This window comes from Cygnus olor, chromosome 29 (assembly GCF_009769625.2).
Source record: "Cygnus olor isolate bCygOlo1 chromosome 29, bCygOlo1.pri.v2, whole genome shotgun sequence".
Taxonomy (NCBI): Eukaryota; Metazoa; Chordata; class Aves; order Anseriformes; family Anatidae; genus Cygnus; species Cygnus olor.
The window spans coordinates 1,559,481-1,578,397 of NC_049197.1; the positions used below are offsets into that span (position 1 = coordinate 1,559,481).

The 18,917-nt window shown below is 51.6% G+C and overlaps 1 protein-coding gene across 8 annotated transcripts in view; it reads left to right on the plus strand.

Moving 5' to 3' along the window:
* The window catches only part of ATF7 (activating transcription factor 7), a 49,224-nt gene that overhangs the window by 18,579 nt on the left and 11,728 nt on the right, over positions 1–18,917 (plus strand). For 6 of the 8 annotated variants that reach the window (XM_040539397.1, XM_040539400.1, XM_040539402.1 and 3 more), the window contains one exon: positions 2,639–2,707. In XM_040539397.1, the coding sequence (XP_040395331.1) occupies positions 2,660–2,707 (48 nt within the window). In that variant the 5' untranslated portion in view covers positions 2,639–2,659. Of the gene's footprint in view, positions 1–2,638; positions 2,708–14,165; positions 16,879–18,186; positions 18,466–18,917 lie in introns of those variants that run through there. The other 2 variants (XM_040539396.1, XM_040539403.1) reach the window with 2 other exon arrangements.

The window sequence follows — 18,917 nt, forward strand, 5'->3', positions numbered from 1 at the left end:
TCAGGACTTCCATTTCTTAAGTTCCCAGTGGGAAGCTTGGGGGAAGTTCAGGATGGTGCCAACTCCTCTTTTTTCATGAGTTCGCACTGAGACCCATCTTGCTGAGTCACCTCAAGGCTGGCCTTCATCACGATTTAATCTTCTAGCGCAGGGCTGGTGGCACCCTTGAGTTCTGCCAGCCCCATCCCACCTCTGGGGGTTTTCCTGGGGGGCTGCTGGGCGGTTCCTGGCCGTATTCGTTGCCTTTATTGTGAAGTTTGCCCTGTGCTAGGGAGGTTTTGGCTGCTCGCCCGTTACATTTGTGAGAGGGCTATTTATCCTTTGTGAGTCCGTGTTTGCATAGGCCCTCGCGTTTTGCTTAATAAATCCAAACGCAGCCTGGTGTCGTGGACGTCTCTCCCTTTTGGGGGAGAAGGGCTGGCAGCTCCTTGCTGCTGGCTTTTGGTTGTTGCTGGTTTGTACCGTGGCCGAACCAGGGCTTGGGGTGGGGAATTCCACCTCGTGTAGCCACCCACTTCAGCTGCACGCATTGAAAAATAGCCTTTTTTATTATTAAACAAAACGCATATTGGTGTCTTTTTTAAGAAAAGCAAAAGGGGGCTGTTCTCTGCAGCCCGTGCGCTCGCCCTGTGCCATGAAGTCGCGTTCTTCGAACACTTTCTCATATAGCTCCTAAAAATAACAAGTCTCTCCACCCTCCCACCGCCGCTCGGCGCGTGCGTGCGTGCATTCATGGTTAGAAATGCAAAAGGCTGGCTAAAAGAGCCTGTGTCTCCGTGAATGCCTTCTGGCCGCGGTCTGGTTTCGTTTCTGCTCTTGGCTGTAGCAGGCTGACATGCGTGGCTGGAGCCAAGCGCTGAACTTGGAGGAGGAGATGCTGGAAGCGACTCGAACAGCCAGAACGTGTTCGCACAGTAAACCCCCCGAAGAGATAGCATTTGGTTTATTATAGCTTTTTAAAATCCTGCTGTAAAAATATTAGTGGGTGGAGGGAACCATTATTTCTTGAATTTGAGGTGTGGGGGTGACTTTATTTACTCTTATTTTTTTTTATTAATAAGAATAGCTTCACTTGTAGCATAATAGGACTGAGTGTTTTGTTATCCTTGGCTATAATCTGTGATAAACTACCCCTGCCACCAGCCTTGTAGTTTACCCACTAGGGAGCCAGATTATTGCCTTGTAAAACGGAGCACCACTCCTATAATCCCTTAATTAATTAAATGACAAATTTTAGCTCTCTCCCATTGAAAATATAACTTGTACGTAGAGAGGACTTGGATTTATTTGCTCGCTTCTCGCTTGCGCGTTTTTCTTTTTTTTTTTTTTTTTCCTCTTGGAGATTGTCACCGTCTCTGCTCATGTGTCCGTGCTTCCTATCCTCAATCCGAGGGGAGGGCGAAGCAGCAGCCTCGACACCCTCCGTCTGTGGCTATTGGGATGTTTCGTACGCCTTTGCTGGGCTTGGGCACCTCTTTGTGAGAGATGAGCGTTGTCCCCGTCCTGCAGGGGATGAAATATACAGAAATATATAGACTGGGTGAAGAACTCTAGAGCAGCCCTGCGGAGAAGGACTTGGGGGTCCTGCTGGACGAGAAGCTGGACATGAGCCGGCAAGTTGGCCTGGAAGGCCAACTATGTCCTGGGCTGCATTAAAAAAGGGGTGGGCAGCAGGGAGAGGGAGGTGATTGTCTCTTCCACTCTGCTCTTGTGAGACCCCACCTGGAATACTGCATGCAGGCCTGGGGCCCCCAGCACAAGAAGGATGTGGAGCTCTTGGAACAGGTCCAGAGGAGGGCCACGAAGATGATCAGAGGGCTGGAGCGCCTCTCCTATGAGGAAATGTTGAGGGAACTGGGCACGTTTAGCTTGGAGAAGAGGAGGCTCCGGGGAGACCTCATTGTGGCCTTCCAGTACCTGAAGGGAGCGTCATTGCAGCCTACTTGAAGGGAGCGTACAAACAGGAGGGGGAATGCCTGTTTACATGAGTTGATAGCGATAGGACAAGGGGGAATGGTTTTAAACTAAGACGGGAGATTTAGGTTAGATATCTGGAGGAAGTTTTTCCCTCAGAGGGTGGTGAGGCACTGGTTGTCCAGGGAGGTTGTGGATGCCCCGTCCCTGGAGGCATTCAAGGCCAGGCTGGCTGCGGCTCTGGGCAGCCTGCTCTGGTGGTTGGCAACCCTGCCCGGAGCACGGGGGTTGAAACTAGATGATCTTTAAGGTCCTTTTCAACCCAAGCCGTTCTATGATTCTATGAAATTGAGACGTGGAGAGCAGAAAGTGGCCGGGCCCTCCGGAGAGCCTCTGGTGGGGCCTCGGAGGGAGCCCAGGCGTGGACAAGTGCTCATGTCCTGGCCGGTGGCCCGCGCTGTCGCACTGTCACGGTTCCCAATGAGCCCTTCCAGCCACGCTGCCTCTTCCACTTCGTACGTGAAAAATCAGCCAGGCCCTCCGAAGCCTTACTTAAACTTGGGTTGGATTAATATCTCTTCCCTGATGGCGATCTAGGGCACAAGGAGATCCTCCTTCCCTGTGATTAATGACGGTCCTGCAGAGGGCTGCTTCTGCTCTTGAGATTTTTAATATTTTTTTTTTAGCTTATTTAACAATTTCCTCTTCTCTCCTTTCTCCCCAGCTTAGCTGAGCTGCATGAAATATGGGAGACGACAGGCCGTTTGTGTGCAATGCCCCTGGCTGCGGACAGGTACGTTTACAGTATACTTTATTGTGAATGTGTCGTTGTGAATCAAAGTGGCTGTTTTATCACTGAGGCAAAGAGTTTAAAGCCGGTGTTTTACGTGATCACTGGAGGTAATCAGATCAGAGGATTTGCAGTGTGTAAATCCAGGTTATGAGCAAGTGCAGGCACTCCAAAGTAATGAAAGCTGCCTGGCTCTGCGGCGTGTTGTTATTCTGTCGGTGTTTTCCCTGAGACCCACACAGCCCAGAGGAAACATGCTGATCTCCCGTTAACGTTTTCTGATAACGTTGCTCATCTTCTTTCAAGGCTGTTTAACCAAAGGACAGGCATTCGCTCTCTGTCAGGATGAGTTAGCTGCTGTGGCATATTCTGTAAAGCAGCTGAGAATGTGACAGTTGATGGTTCGTGTTATGCGAACCCCAAACTGCCATGGTCTATTTTGGGCTCGCCAAAAAAAAAAGAAGAAAAAAGACCCATTGTGAATTTTTTTCTTCCACGGCTGACTTGCTTGGGTTGGTTACGGCCTTGCAAAACTTTTGCTGGCTTTCTTAGGGCAAACGCTTATCCTTGAATGAGTCACATCCCCTTTGCAGCAATAGGACCCTTCTCGTAGGTGTGCCTGCCTGGGAAGGCAGCTTTTTGTTGGATTTTGATGAAATTAGTGCTTTCCCAAAGCCCAGTTTGGAGTCTCTCAGTGGCGTAGCATCTTGGTAGCTTTCCTGCCGTAGTAATGGGAGGGACAGGGGGATTGTGCAACCACTGTTGGGGCCGTTTTAATGGGATTTATTAGGAAGCGGGGCTTCTGTGGAAGTACAGAACTGTACGGAGTCCAAGGAAAACTGGGTTTGTCTGTTCCGAAGCGTTTGAACCTCCTGTGGTGGAGGGAGAGGGGAATTGTGGGTTTTAATTAGCTATTAAGTGGTCTACACACACTTTGTTTTCCTGACTGCAACCGCTGGATGCCAGGTTGCCAAACTGTTGTGGCTGTGACGCATTTGGGAGGTCTGACCAATACCAGGGTGGTACTCCTGTCCCCCACGCGATTCTTTGGGGTATTTAATACTTTAATGCCTCTTGTGGGTCTCTTAATTGGAATTAAAGATAATTCTCCATCCTCGGGGCATGTCTTCAGAGACTGCATGTGAATTCTGTGACGCATTTATTTTTATAGCGCAGAAATGGGTCAAAAACCTCATCTGCAAACTCTTGGGGACTGGGGATATTAAAAAAAAAAATACACAGTTACGACTCCTTAGCATTTTGGTCATTCTGGCACTAGCCTCATCTGAAGCATTTTCTATCCACTTGCAGGTGATCTTCCTTTTTTTTTTATAAGCTGCTTTTTATCTTGAACTTCTTTGCCTGTGAAATTGTGCAAGTCATTTATAAAATGTATTAGCTGTATTTGAGCACTTAATGATGTGAGCACTTCAATCATACAACCTTAAAATCGGATTCAAACAAGCAATTAAGGCAAACAACAATGTATTTAAATTTAATCTCCCACAATCTCCCACAAATGACATATAAAGGTGGTTGCTTCCTCCTTTCGCTGTTCCAGACTGCTGCTTATGGGTAATTCTGACAATTCTTCATGTTAATATTGAAATGTTAGAATCCGGGTAATTCATACCGGTATGATTCATTGTGATCTAACCTGACCTCGTGCACAGTTTCCTAGAACGTCCTTCAATACCTGTTCAAACCAGAGCATGTATTAAATAATGATGATCCAAGCTTGATTTAAAATATTTCCAGTGATGGAAAATTCACCACAGCCCTCGGTTAAGTTGTTCTAATAGTTAATTGCTCTCTCTGGTAAGGAAAAATTATGCCTTATTTCCAGTCTGAACCTGTTCAGCTGCAGCTTCCAGGCTGTGGATCTTATTAATTTTTGTTTCTTAGACAGAAAATCCTTTCTATCAGATTTCTGATGTCTGTAGGTGTTTACTGACGGGTCAAGTCACCCCTCAGCGGTGCTTCGGGCTAACTGAATACATAGAGCCCCAAACCTCTCCCTGTAAGTCCTAGTATCTTGCATGCATTTTTTTTTTGTCCTTTATTCTCCACATCAGCTTCGTGTTGAAGCTTTTTAGAGCCTTTACAAATTTTGCTTGCCATTAAAACACAGCGGTACCGGCTGGAAGGATGGTGGAAGGATCAGCCCAAATCAGTGTTCAGTGGGCAAGTGGAATAAAATTGGATCCTCCAGATGAGCCGGACAGGGAAGTGCAGTTGGCTGCTTCAGGTCTGGATTTATTTTTAATATTCGGTTGGGGGGATGATGGCTGCCAGCAGCTGTCTGCAGGGCTTGAGCTCTCGAGCACGTGCTGCATTGTTTCCCCAGCAGCTTGTGGTGCCTTTTGGCACTAAAACCTGACCCTCGGCAAGCCGCCGTGGATCATCCCATCAAAAATGGCTTATTCGTGTAGGCTGATGTTAAAGTGAAGCCTTAATAAGGGTCAGAGGTGGCTGCACCTGTCTCAGTTCATTCCCTTGTTTCCTAAAGATTGAAACGCTTGTCTTCAAACACAGGTATCAGGGGCAGTGAAATCCGCAGGATCCCAACCTTCCTACGGGTGCTGAATGCCTCTGGCACCCGTGAGAGTCGGCAGGATGCAGAGTTTTGAGCTTTTTGGAAGGTAACTTGATTTTCACCCCAGCACACAAACGATGTGTTGTCACTGAAAGCACAGGAGGATGTTTCCCAGCCAAAAAAAGAGCCAGCCTGTGGCTGGCACTGGAGGAGACTTCTTGCAGGTTTTTTTCTGATCCTTGAAGACCTCTGTATGCATCTTGTGTAGGAAGAAAGCCGTTGGAAAGGAAGGGTGCCGTTGGCTGTTGAGCCTCTCTGCCTCTTCAGTCATCACAGTCGTCATTTTTGGGACGCTGCCTTCGCCAGCACGGCTCCAATGTCTCTGTTCCGTTCACTCATCTCTAAACCTTTGACCCCATGCCTGACCCGCTGGCATGTTTCGGTCCTTGCAGATTTCTGCTCTCTTGGGTATTTCCCTTTTTGAGGGGTGCGATCAGTTTTTGGTGGGCTGCTCCCGTTGCACAGGGAGTCCCCGTGCCCGGGCCACTGCGGTCCCAAGCAGGCTGCGATGGGCTTCAGGCTTTTATGATCAGCTGGGGGAGCAGGCACAGGGAATTCAGCAGTCCTTTTCCTCTCCCTAAAATCAGCGATCTGCCTCCTGCAAACGCTGCTTTGAGACGCATAGTACATGGGAGGTCACGGGAGAAGGGAGAGCAGAGCCAGGCTAATTTGAACAGGAGACTGCAGGCAATTACTGGGAAGCCAGTGGTGATTTTCCCACTTCGGTTTAAAGGAAAAAAAAAAAAAAAATCTGTTGCTTCCCAGTGTAATTCCTTTGTATCATTAGCTGGTTCTTCCCCTCTATAGCTAGCACCAGCCCTGTCTGCTGTGCTTTTTGCCTCTTTCCTGCTTTCCCTTTGTCCCTTCTATGTAGAAAAAAGGCCATAAAGCGAATTTTTCAGGGAAGTGCGGAGGGGGAAGGGGGAACGGCCACCAAAAATAGACGGGCAGGTCTTGCTGTGCCCTCCCGTATCATCACAAGCAGTGGGCTTTCAGTGGGCACGTAAACATGTTTTGGTTGCTAGGTCTTTAATGGTGTTATTTTTGGATTCTGCATGCGATCGCTTCCCAACGGCGAGGCTGCTGCGACACAGCTGACTTCTAAATGCACCGCATATACTGCTTTTAAAGAGGATTCTTCTCAAGGTCATTTATCCGGTTTCTGCTCCAAGAGGACAGCTGGCACGTTTTTCCCTGGCCCCCTTCCCCTAGCCCCCTCTGCACAGAGGGAGAAGAGCACTTCGATGGGGCCGTGAGCCCTGCGCTGCTGCCTCGAAACGCCTGTGGGAGGCGTGGAGCCGTGCCCCGAGTCAGGCTTTCATTGAACACCTTGGGTGAAACTAATCTGGAGGTGGTGCGTGCTGCTAATCGTTAGCAAAATCTCCTAATCCCGTTTAAAACACTCTGAGTGATGAAAGACAGCCTTGGCGCAACCAAGTGTGAGCTGTAAAGCAAAGCGTTGCCGTTAAAGTTGAAAGGTATTAACGAAGTCTGTGTAATGATACAGCTCTGACTCATTAACACGGGGTAATTAAAGCTTTGGCCAGCGTGCCGAAGGCATCCAGAGCAAAGGTCTGGGAGGAAGGCAGGGGCTTCGGCTGGGCTCGTGCTGCTTCGTTGCTGTGATCTGGTAGCGGCAGAGGGAAGTCACTCACTAGCTGGGTTTGTTTCCTCCCTTGGAAGGCTGTGTTAAAGACTTCTTGCTGTGCCTGGAGCCTGATCTGGGCAGGGAAAGCTGGTGCTGTGCACGTTGCAGGAGGGACGTGCCTCTCCGACAACTTCTGCTCCTCTCCTGAAGGCTTGGGCAGCGCTGGATGCGGGGGGTTTTATGAAGCATCGTAACAGAGGACCATCTTTATTAATAAAGATATTTTGCCCGCTCCTGGTGCCCAAATTAACGAAGGGCCCATAACCCTGAATATATTCTACTGGGAGCAAGACTTCGCCTGGCCCTTGCCTCCCCACTCGGTGCCATTCCCCTCTTTATAAGTGACACAAATCATCGCTCGGGTCCTAATTCCAGCACTACAGTTATACAGGCCATTTCCTCAAACAATCGTTTGCTTTTTAAACCCCCCCTTAATTTAACAATTTATTCCCCTTAAACCCACGCCACTGAGGTGATGCTCGTGCAGTGTCCGAGAAACGCAGAGCCCAGAACTTTCACGAGGCCAGAAAATGATTTTTCTTCTTTGTGGTTTATTGTATCCTCTTATCTTGTCATATAATAGAAATAATGTTTATGGCATTGAGGCCTCAGCATCACTTGGCATTTAACCAACCTCAAAAGCAGTTTATTGCTTTGTATACTCTGCCGCCATGACCATTATCCCTTAAATCTCTATTGCTTTGTAATATACGAGGCAACAAATGGCTCCGGCGATTGGTTAAATGCGGAACTGAAGCTAAGGTGTGTTTTGGAGCTTGTATAATCCAAACGAATATAGATTATCCCTTTTATACCAGGCCTGGTACAGAGAGGGGGCAAAAAAACGACCCTCGTCTCCCTCCGAGCAGCTTTCCAGCGGTGAGTGCTCCTTGTCGTGGTCCAAACTTTCGGGTGGCCTGGGACCTGCCTGGTTCCTGGGCTCGGAGGTTTGCCGTGGGGCTCGCAGCCTCCCGCCGATGGATGCTGGCCGCAGCCTGAGCTGGGGTTTGTGCCGGTGCCTCCTTATCCCAGCTCCGCTGCTAGGAGGAACGAGTCTTGTCCCTGTTCCTGCAGGTGTCTCGGCAGCTGAAAGTCCTCGGTGGAAGCAGATCAGTCAGGACAAGCTGATGTGATAGGAAGAGGCAGAATAATGTAGTGGAGCGAGTAGGTAGGTGCGCAGGGCAGCCCGGAGGTGAGAGGAAGGCAGCGCCCGTGCCCATCTGCTTTACAGCAAAGCATCTTTCTTTCATGGCAATTCTAAAGGCTGGCTTTGTTTCCGTCCTTCTCTTGTCCTTCCCGTTACGGGGTGCAGCAAGGTAAGAAAATATTCCCTGCCTCGAAGGTGCCAGGAGCCAGCGGTACTCAGAGGAGATGCAGAGGGGTGTGTGAGCCCTGCTGGAGCTTGCTGCCGGGGCCACGCGTGCGCAGGGCACGGATGCGTTCGCTTTGAATACGAGCACGAACAGAAAGAAATATTTGTGCATTGATTTAACAGCCTCCTCAGGGCCTGCCTCTTGAGACTCTGCTCCTGGCGCTCACAAAGGGAAGGCAGACGAGCTGCGTGAGACACTCAGAGGGTTAAAATCGAGTCTTGGAGAAACTTCAGCCCAATTGGCTACCTGCTGTTAGAGCAAGCAGGAATTTAAACGGTGATTAAGCAGAGTTATGACACCCCGTCCTACCATAGAGATTGTTACTGTCCTGGCATGGGAACTGAGTGGGGCTAGCCTTGGACACAGGCGCAGGGTGTTTTTCCTAAAGAATCCCGGCTCCTAACACCCCCCAATTTAATGAGGTAGGAGCCGGTATGGCTTTAGAAATCGGAGCCTTATTAAGCAGGAGAGCAGCTTCTGTGGAGCAGGGCGGGTGGTAGCAGTCACTGAAGCTGGACAGGGCTGGTGAGAGCTGGAAGCCAAGAGCAGGACTCACAAGCTCCCCGTCCGGGGCTCTGTGCTGGGACCGACACCGGGTCTCTGCCTGAGGTGACCCAAGCACCTCGCGGTGCCACGGGGGCACCTGGGGACGAAAACGAGGGGCTGGATCCTCCGGGAAGCAGTTCCCATCCATCTGCGAGCCCTTGGAGGCGTTACAGAGACCTCCCCTGCGTGCCCCAAAGGGTCACAGCCTGGTGGGGTTGAGCTGAGGCTGACGCCCCTGTGCGCCAGCCAAATACTAAAATGAAAAAGTGGGGATGTTAACGATGGAGCCAGAATAAAAAAAAAATAAATAATTCTCCAAGCTTTTTGTTATGCTTGGGCACAGATACCCCGTGTCTGCACTTAGCATGCGAAGTCACGTATATGTTGTGTCCCTACTGCACCCGAGTGATTTGAAGAGCTGAGCCATAAACTAGAGTTTCTCTTCTGGTTTTTAAATCCAAGGAAATGTCTGAGGCTCCGTGGCGAGGAATTCCTAGCTGTATGTGCCTGCTTGCTTCACATCTGCAGCTTTTTATTTGAAGCTGCCACAGCTGAAATAAAATTCTGCAGAGAAACATCTTGGTTAAAGGTCTTCCATTATTTTCCAGGAGCGCAGGTTTCCTGAGTTAATTATTTATTTCAAATTAAGGCCTTTACAGCTGCGGTACCTGTACAGCAGGCACAAAATGGCAGATGCTGCACAAATCTCTGAGCATTTACAGTACGTAATGGGTCCGTGGCAAAGTAGTGCTTGGTTATAGTAACTCTTTAGGTTGTTAGCATCAAAAGAAGTGAATTAATTTGAATTGTAACTCATGTGTTGTCGGCAGAGCGGAGTGATATCTCCCACCTCTTGCTGAAGGTATTTTTGGAGGTGGGGAGGGGAAAGCTAATTTTGAATAATAATAAGCTTGAGAAGGCATCTGAAACCAGTAAACGTTTATTTTTTACACTCCTATAACTTAAAAACGGCCAAACCAATTTAAACCAAATTGGATAATAAAAAATATTGCTCCTAGGCTGAGCCCCTGTATGCCAAGTTCCAGCCTAGAATGAATTTTTATGACCAAATTATAAACCCCCTAGAAATGAAGGTTTAAAATAGAAATGTTGACAGACCTTTAACTACAAAAGCACTATAATAGAACTTCTTTTTTTATAAAATGGCTGTTTTAAAATATAATTAAGACTTAAATATTATTTAATAGCAGCATTTCCTGTAAGTTAAAGTCTTTATCATTCCTCCGGCTGGGGTTCGCTGCCAGTTCTGCGAATGCCACTTCTGCTTTGCATTTGAAGCACGTGCACGGCGCTGAACCGACACAGACACTTGTCTGTCAGATGGAAATGGCTCCGGACAGCTTTCCAAATCCCCCGTTTCTAAATAAGAGCCTGGATGCCAAAGGACTCGACGGACCTTTGCGCAAACCCCGCGGCCGCGCAGAAAGCGTCGCATAAGCCCGTGCCAAAGAGCCGGCTCTCAATAACGTGAAACGCCGTTTTCTTCGCAGGAAAACATCTTTGCATCCCCTCTGGTTGATTCGGTGTTAAGCAGGAGCTGTCTTTTAGTGCTGTGGCCGCTTTGGTGCCCCCAGCCCGTGCCCAAAACCTCTCTGGGCAGCGGCCGCGCTGCGGAGAGAACAGGTAACGAATCTGGAAGCCCTCCACGGGCACTGCAGCATGGAGAGGCAGCCTTGCAGGGATGAGGAGGAAAGGCTTTTCTTTTGCAAGGGCTTTCTGCAGGCTTCTTCTCCCCCTCCTGCAGCGCGGGCGCTGCCGCGGCTCCACGCCGCTGTCCTCCCCGATGCCCTTTTGGTGCCGGTGCTGGCCCGGTGCCACAGGGCAGCTGTCACCCCACCCAGCCCGGGCTTGGTTTTCATCCCTGCCCCCCCACCCCCGCCTTTTCTTGGACTGGCTAATTCCTCTATTTTGCTGCCTTTCTTCCCCTCTGCACCCTCCCCATGGTTTAAAAATAACCCTGGGCTGGTTGCTGCAGTGCCACGGGTGCAGGGAGCGTTGCAACACCCGTTTCCCGTCATGGCACATGGCAGGCTTCAAAGTGACACTAGCCAGGGAAGAGTAACGGTTATTGCAGGGTGTCCTCTGCGTTTTCCCCCTGGATTTCTTCTTCTCTGCATCCTTTTTGCCTGCCAGTAAGCTCCTGGCTTCAGCCCTGCTGCCAAACCCCTTCTGGTGCAGCCCTTGTGATGTAGTGGTGGTGCTGAGAGCAGGAGGCAGAGCTCGTGAGATCTCCACCTCAATTTTCTGGGGCGATGTGTTTCGTGTGTGGCTTTTCTTGTTTGTTTAGGGAAGAAGACGACTGGCAGAAGGCACCTGGGAATTGGGAACGTTTGCAGGGGAGGCTCCGAGACGCTGCAGGCACGCTCGTGCTGCTCGCCCTCCTCGCCGGAGCCCCGGGGGTTGCTCTGCGGCTGCAGCCACGTGTGAAGGGCTGGGTGGGCGAGAGCAGCTTTTCCCTCCTGCACAGGGCTTGGGACATGGGTGCCTAAGGCCACTGGGGGAGGCGGCTGCTAGAAAGGGCATGCACTGCAGCAAAATTTATCTGGAAGCTGTTGTTGGATGTTTTCATCTACCGCAGCGTCCTCCTGCGTGTGCAGCACTAGGGGGGGACTGGCAGGAGTCTCTGGAAGGTGCACTGGATGTGCTTGGTGAGGCTTTAGAGCATATTTCTCTAAAAACCTCTCAAATCCAATTAAATATATGTCTGGGTTTTTTTAATGAATTGTTTTAACCATACATAGAGGAGATAAGTAACTGAAACTTGCTTTAGTTCCTTTCTACTTCTGATTTTCTAAAAAAAAATAATAATCTGCCCTGACCCTGGCTTCTCACGCTGGAGATGCAATGAGATTTGGCAACAGCTTTCACATTTCTTAGTTATCTCTTCTGGTGAACGCCTATTCTAAAAAAAAAAAAAAAATAAAGCTCGTAATACGATTTCTTGGCCATAGTGGCTGCTGTAGCAATTAAAATGAAGAAATAGCACCTCTGGATTTGAAGAAATAGCTGCGTGCTTTTCCCCTCTGCCGCCTCAGAGATGCTGTGCTGAGGCTGCAGGCTGCCTAATAACGCCTTAAAATATGCAGCAGCCGGCTTTAATGCAGGTCCTGTCAAAGAAAAGGCTGGCGGAGGACGAGCCGTGCTGCAGAGCCATCCGCCGCCGCGCCGGGCACGCTCGCCGCTCGCTTCATTAGCATACTTGTTCATTTTGGCATCAGCCGGGGTATATGAGGCGGCACGCAACCAGTAAACCTATCGCGTGTTGCAGTGGAATAGCCAGTAATGGAGCTAATTGCCCTTTTGGAGCACCTCTCGTCCCAGAGGATCCTTCAAACCGCTCGCAAATCACAGCCGAAGCGCACCCACCGCTGAGCTGCGGCGCTGGGGTGGTTCGGTTCCAAAGGGAGCCCCTCCTGCCAGCCACGAAGGGGGCGAGGGCTCAGGGGCAGCGGCAAAACCTTCGTTGGAGCTGCCCAAAACTTGATTTCGCCTTCTGTGTTTGAGAGGAAGGGCGCTGAGCGGCTCCCAGCCTGATTCCCAGGGCAGGCTGGGCTGCCGAGCCCGCTGCTTTTCAACGGGCGACTTGCAAACTCAGGGGTATAAATATATATAGAGAGAGGAACCAGGATATTCTCCCTATCTCTTCTCATATATATTTATTCATGTCTGATACACGTCCCATCTACATTATATACATAAAAATATGCACATAGCCTGGCTCGGAGCCCCCTTTTATTGGGGCCATTCAATGCCACATACGTGAGCAGAGCGGGAGGGAAAGTCCACAGTGGAAATTTCTGTGGGTAACGACGTGGGAGAACATCCCCCCGCTTGGAAAGCGGCCCCTGCACAGCACCCAAGGGTGCAGGTTCAGCAGGGTGCCCACTCATTGCGAGCATTTTGGTATTTCAGGGTATTTTTGGTATTTCGGAGCCGGCTTTAGGGTTCTTGCCCTTTCTCAAGGGTCCCCCCTGCAGAGCTGCACGCAGGCTCTCGCAGCCCCTCGAGCTGGATCTGGAGTTTCTCAGGTGCTGCCAGGTTTCCAACAATTTCTTTTATTTCTTTTATTTTTTCTGAGCCCCGTCCTTGCTGTTTGCTCCCAGATTACGAGGCGGTTTCCACTTTCTTGAAGCTGAGGGGGGGGGGGCTCACGAGGAGGGAGGGTTTCCCCTTTCTTGGGAACATGATCGGGGCTGCAAAAATACCCACAAAGGAGCGTGGCTGCGGGCTTGCAGGGAATGCTTTCTTCTCGTTTTGATTTAAGGGGCTTTCACAGCCGCGGAGTTTCTGCTCCGAACAAAATAATCTCAGCCCAGTCCTCACCTAGAGCTCTCGCCCTATATCAAAAATGCAAACGGCGTGTGCTGCTAGCATGAGGCCATAAATCGAGCCGGGCTCTTTTATTAACTTGAAATTAGACTGATCTGAAAACTTGCTGGTGCTCTGGAGCTCAGGAGGGGCAGAAAGCTGCCCGGGGCTGCGTGCTCCCGCAGCAGCGGGCAGAGCTGCCCCTGTTGCCGCGTTGGCCGGCGAGTTTAACCTCGTGCCATCTTATCTCCAGGCCTGCTTTTCATCCCTGCTCCCTCGGAAAGCAAATGTGAAGCAGGGCTCTGGGTGTGGAGGTTTGGGACGGGTGAGGTGGTCAAGTGAGAGAGAGGTCTCGGGGTGCAGTCCAAGCCTGCGCCCAGGATCGAATTCTTCCTGCCTCTTCCGTGGTCAAATACTTCCTTATTTTAGAAACAGTCTCTTGAAGACCAGACAGTCTGGTTTGGGGGTTTTGGTGGTGGTGTTCAGAGCCTCGCTTCCTACCTGCTTAATTTCTGAAGTTTAGGAGTGGGTCGTGGTGTTGTGCGGACAGCTAACGCTCCCCAGGTTAATGCAGGTGGATGCAGCACGCAGCTCTGACGAAGGCCGTGCTTTCGTGCTAGCACAGATGCATTTAATCTCCAAAAAGGTGCACGAGTTTGCAGGATTTTCTGCAAACCTCTTGCATAAAATCCAGGGAAACCGTCACTTAAGGACAAAGAAAACACAAGTGGGGGGACTCAGCGAAGGCCTCTCCTCTCCTTCCCCAGCAAAAATGGTTCTGAGGAGCGTGCTTTGGGTCACAAGGGAAAAAAAGAGAGGTGTCTTTTCCCTCCTTACACCCCACACGGAGTCAGTAGCACCCGACGAGCTCGTGACCTCTTTTAATTTCAATCCCTAAACAGCAGCAAGGAGAGGGGGGACACGATTTTTTCAGGAGCCTGCACCCCTGCCCGCTTCTCTGAGCCCAGCAAGACCCGACCGAGCCCTGCAGAGGCGGCGGCCGGAGCTGGCTCTTGGCAAGAGGGGAGAAGAGGAAGGATTTCAGCCTCCGAGGATGCTCGCCGGGCCGGAGCCGGGCATTGTGCGGCGGCCGCTCCGCCCCTCTGCGGCTGACTGCGGCTTTCCACCGTGGCTGCGGCTCGCCGCGATGCCGAGCAGGGGACGCCGCGTCCTCGTGCGCTTTGCGAGCCCCCGAGCCTCGCTGGAGAGCAAGGGTGGGATAGGAAAGCTCGAAGCAGTAATAATATCTCGGGTTCTTTCCAGAGGTGCTTCACGTGAGATCAGAGAATGGCAGCAGAGCTGATGGTAGGAGGGATTTCTAGGTAGGCTTTTTGTATTTTTTTATTTTTAGGGGTTTTTTTTTGGCCCCTCTCCTCCCCTCGGTGGCTGCTGCTTGGCTCGAGAACCTTTATCTTAGAGACTCAGCTCTTCATCGAGGTGTGAAAGCTCACAATAAGTATAAATACATTTATTTCTAGCCACTCCTAATGCTGGAGGAAGCATTTATAAGGGACTGCTGGGTTCGGGCAGCCGCCGCGGTGCGCTGCCACTGGGGGCTGTGGTGCTGCAGCCGCACAAAGGACTGGCGCACGCATGTCGGCGCGTTACAGGCAGGAAGAAAAAAGCACCTTTTGGGCTTTTTTTTTGGTGTGCCTAAACACGTGGCCTATCCACAGAAGACCCCTTTGTGCACAGAAGGTGGCAAACGGGGATTTTGCTTCGGGAGATTCGCTCCTTCCTCGGGTTAGCGGTGCTGGCCGGAGGGATTGAGGCTGAATAAGCCCGGGCTAAGGCAGGTCCTGAGAGCTTTGGCAGAAATAAAGAGGGCCGTGGAGCAGGAGAGGCTGGGCTGATGTTTGGTAACATCCCCGCCGTTCTTACAAGGTCCCCTGCAAATCTCCTGCGATGGTAAATCTCGGGAGGAGCGTGGCGTCGTGTTTATTTAACACCTGCTTAATGATGCAAGCTGAGAAACTGCACCGCCACTTCCCGAGCACTTGTACCAGCTGTTTAGCTCAAATAATTTTTTTATATGCCGGATTAAAACAATAAAAACATTAAAGTCCTAAAATTCCCCCTGAGAGTAAACATCTAGACAATAAAGAATTGTGTGTGTAGGGGATGGGGTGGGAGAGTTCTGCAGCAGTGCAAAACAAGCTATAAATTAATCTCAGCAGTAAAGGCTGCTAAATGGAACCATTTCATAAAATGAAGTTCTTGCAAAACGTTGGAGCAGTCTGTCTTTGGGGCAGTTAAACGTTTTTGGCTTCTTAACTTCTTCAGGTTATTTATAAGCGGTGGATGTGTCTCGTGGCTGTGCCGGTCCCTCCTTTTAGGCAGAGAAGCGGGGTTTGAGAACGGGCGAGGGGCTCACGGTCGCAAGGGTAATTGTCAGGAATTCAAAGCATCACCTGTCGCTTTTGTCTGCTCGAACCCTCCTCATGTGGACTTCAGACAGGGCGATGAGCAGCTCAGTCTCAAAAAAAAACACCCGTTTACAAGAACAAATACTCAAGGGACCGGATTTCAAGCAATCCAAGCCAGAGATAAAAATGTGGAGCGGCCCGTCCCACCAGAGTCTTGCTCGTGGGTGTTTTTCTGGCTCTTTTCTTTGCTTTTTTGGTGCAAGGCTCCTGCTTTCCCCTCCGCTGCTGCCACCCCAGCCACCTGCAGAGTCACCGTGCGATGTGTCACCGAGTCCTCGCAGTGCTGAGGGTGCAGCTGCGAGCTCTTCGCTGCACAGCATCCCTGTCGGCATCTTAATTCTGGCTCTCGTGCAATCTGCTAATTCACCTGCTCGCTTGGGATTAACCCGAGCCTTTGTTTCTGTGGTTGGGGGAGAGATTTCCTGCACGCGCTTCAGGTATTAAAAGCAGTTTGTGATCGCTGTGTTAGCTAGTCTCCCTTTTGTGCAATGTTTGCCATAAACCTCAAACATCAGCGAGCTTTAGAAAAGAAAATCTCAATGCATTTCGCTCTGACTGCGTGCGAAATTTTATTAGCGGCAGCCCGTAACGTGGGCGGAAGAATGGTTGGGACCCCGAGGATGCGAGCGAAGCGGTTCTGGTGACCTCAGCTGTGTATTTCTGCACCGCTGAATCATCGCCCAGGTGGCACCCGGCAGGGCTCAGCTCTGCTGCCGGGGCTGGGAGGAGGCTGTAGATCAAACGGCACGGGGAAACGCGGCTTGCATTATGCTTGCCTCCATCCCTCCTGATTTTTCTTGCACTTAAGAGTTTCTCCACTTAATTTTTATTAAGGGCTGCAGGTGGAAAGTAATGCTAAAAGGGTTTGCCATTAGCAAGGAGCAGCCAAGGAGGCAATTAGGAGCGAGCGAGAGCCCTGGGCCAGCGCGAATTGCAGCTGGGAAGCCTGCTGCAGACACAGAGGGGCTTTTGCTGGGGATTTGGTCAGGTCACCAAGTCCACCGGCAAGCACGGAGAGCTGGGAGCGTGCTAATGCGCTCCTCAGACGTAATCCTGGTGTGTAGGCAGCTGAAACCTCCCCCTCGTGAGCTCCGGTGGTGGCAGGCGGTGGAGAAGAACGTGAGCAGAGCGAGGAGATTTGCTTCCCCGTGAGCCTGCCCCGACTTGCCGGGGAAAGCTTGGCACCTTGTGCAAGCAGGCACGGTTGCATAATGGTTGCAGCTGATTTGGGGAAAGGATCCAGCTCCTTGGCGCAGGTGATCTGTGGGTGCGGGATGGAGTGGCGCAAAGAGCTGGAGTTCGACCCCTGTGCGATAGGCTGCCCCGAGAAACCATAAATCTCGGGAGAGAAGAGGGTCACTGAGAACCTCATCAGGGTGGGAGCAGCAGCGCCGCGTTAATATGCCCATAAATCTACCTGTTACGAGAAAACAGGTGGCTCTTCCAAGGGGCAAAAAGAGGCAAACGCCTGGATTTTTTTTTCTGCCGTTGGCCTTCCTCCTTTTAGGAGCGAAATTACTGCCGCACCTCGTCGCCTCTCGTGGGGAATCGTGGCCCTTACAAAATGAGGGGCTTGGGGTTTTGTCCGTTTCTGGGAACGCAGCAGGAGCGGGGGGGGGGGGGGTTGCCAAAAGCTCCGGGAGGAAGGTGCGAGGGATGCGCCGAGAAAGGCTGCGTTCTCGTGCGCCGTGGTGCTGAGATCGGTGTCAGGAAGCTTTTTTGTACCATGGGGTGGGTTGGCTGCAGGGGAAATCCCGCCCGAGAGTGGGATCCGGGAGCTGGGGTAGTGTGGGGTGCTCAGAAGGGGCGCGGAGCATCTGCAGCCGGGAGAGAGTCACTGCAGGGCTCCGAGGAACCCCTCGGTCCCATCCCAAATCTCGCACTGGGGCACCTGTGGATGTCACGGGTGGCTGACGTGGTCTTCTGAGCTTCCACGGAGCTCGTGCACCTCTCAGGAGGCACAAAGGGGCCAGACCCTGCGTTAAAATACGCCAGTTGCTTCTCAGGGTGGCTGGGGATCCACAGAACTGAATTTGGCTCCTGCTTTTTGTCCCTCTCCGCTCGAGGCTTCGTTAAGCCGTGCTCACGCTCCTCTGGTTGTGTGGATCCGCTCCTCCTCATAGCTTCTTCCTCCTAGCTAGGAAATGCTAATATTAATGGGGAAATAGGCTAATGTGCTAATATTAAAGGGGAAAAAAAGCAACGAGCCTCTGTATCCATTTAGCGTGATGCCCTCTCCAAAGCGGTGCTGTTAGAGGTTCCCCGTGAGAAGTTCTAGCTCAGGTCCACAAAAAAAAAACAACCCACCACCCTGTTTTTGTGCCCTAAAAGCCTAAGGAGAGGCTCGCACAGCATGAATGGGTGGGCGCCCACCCAGTACTGCGAATGAATTGAAGGAAACCAACCTTCCAGCGCGTTAAAACCCTGAATGGGGACCACAGCATCCTTCTTCTAATTGTGGTGGTGCTCAAAGGTCAAGGCTGAGTCACGGCGACTCCTTCAAGCTGCGGCGCACGGGCACAATGAGCGCTTTTTTTCCACTGGAGCTAACTCTTTGTTTTTAGGATCGGCTTTCTTGTAGCACCAGGACAATAGTGCGGCGGAGGGGATCGGCGCTAGCGAGGCGTCTTCCGAGGGGACGACAGCCGAACCTCTCCGATGAGCCTCAGCCCAGCTGGCTCCCTCCCAACAATTCCGAATTTGCTTCCCAAATTAACGTCAGGGGATTGGATTGGAGTTGCAGCACCGGCTGTCCGGAGCGGTAAATGGGGTTTTCCATCCATGGGAGCCCGCTGTTCGAGGCCCGCTCCTCCGGCACGGCTTGCCCTTGTGCTCCTCCAAGGGTAAGTCCAGGGAGGGCGACGGCGCCATGCCAGGGCACGCAGCTCCCCGCAGCGGTGCCCGGGCTGCTCCTCGCTCCCACCCGCGTGCCTCAGGTGTCTCGGCGAGATGCTCGTCCCGGTTTTGGCTGGATCCTGCTGGCTCGTTTCCCTCTGAGCACATTTTTGGGTTCCCTCTAGCCACATTTTTGAGCTCCCCTCCCGGCACCGACAGCGCCGCCGTTGGGGGCGAGCGGCGCAGGGTCCCCGCCAGGTGCAGCGACGTGCGGGCTGCGCGGGGCTCCCCGTTGTCACCCGGGGGCTCAGGGGCTCGATTTCCAACGAGGCCGAGCTCTCAGCTGAAATGTACGGCTTGGCAGCGAGCGGGGAAGCCGGAGCGACTCGTACCACAGAGCTGCATGTGCTGCGGCACCTGCTGCCAAAACCTCTCCGAGCCCCTGCCTCATTGACAGCCT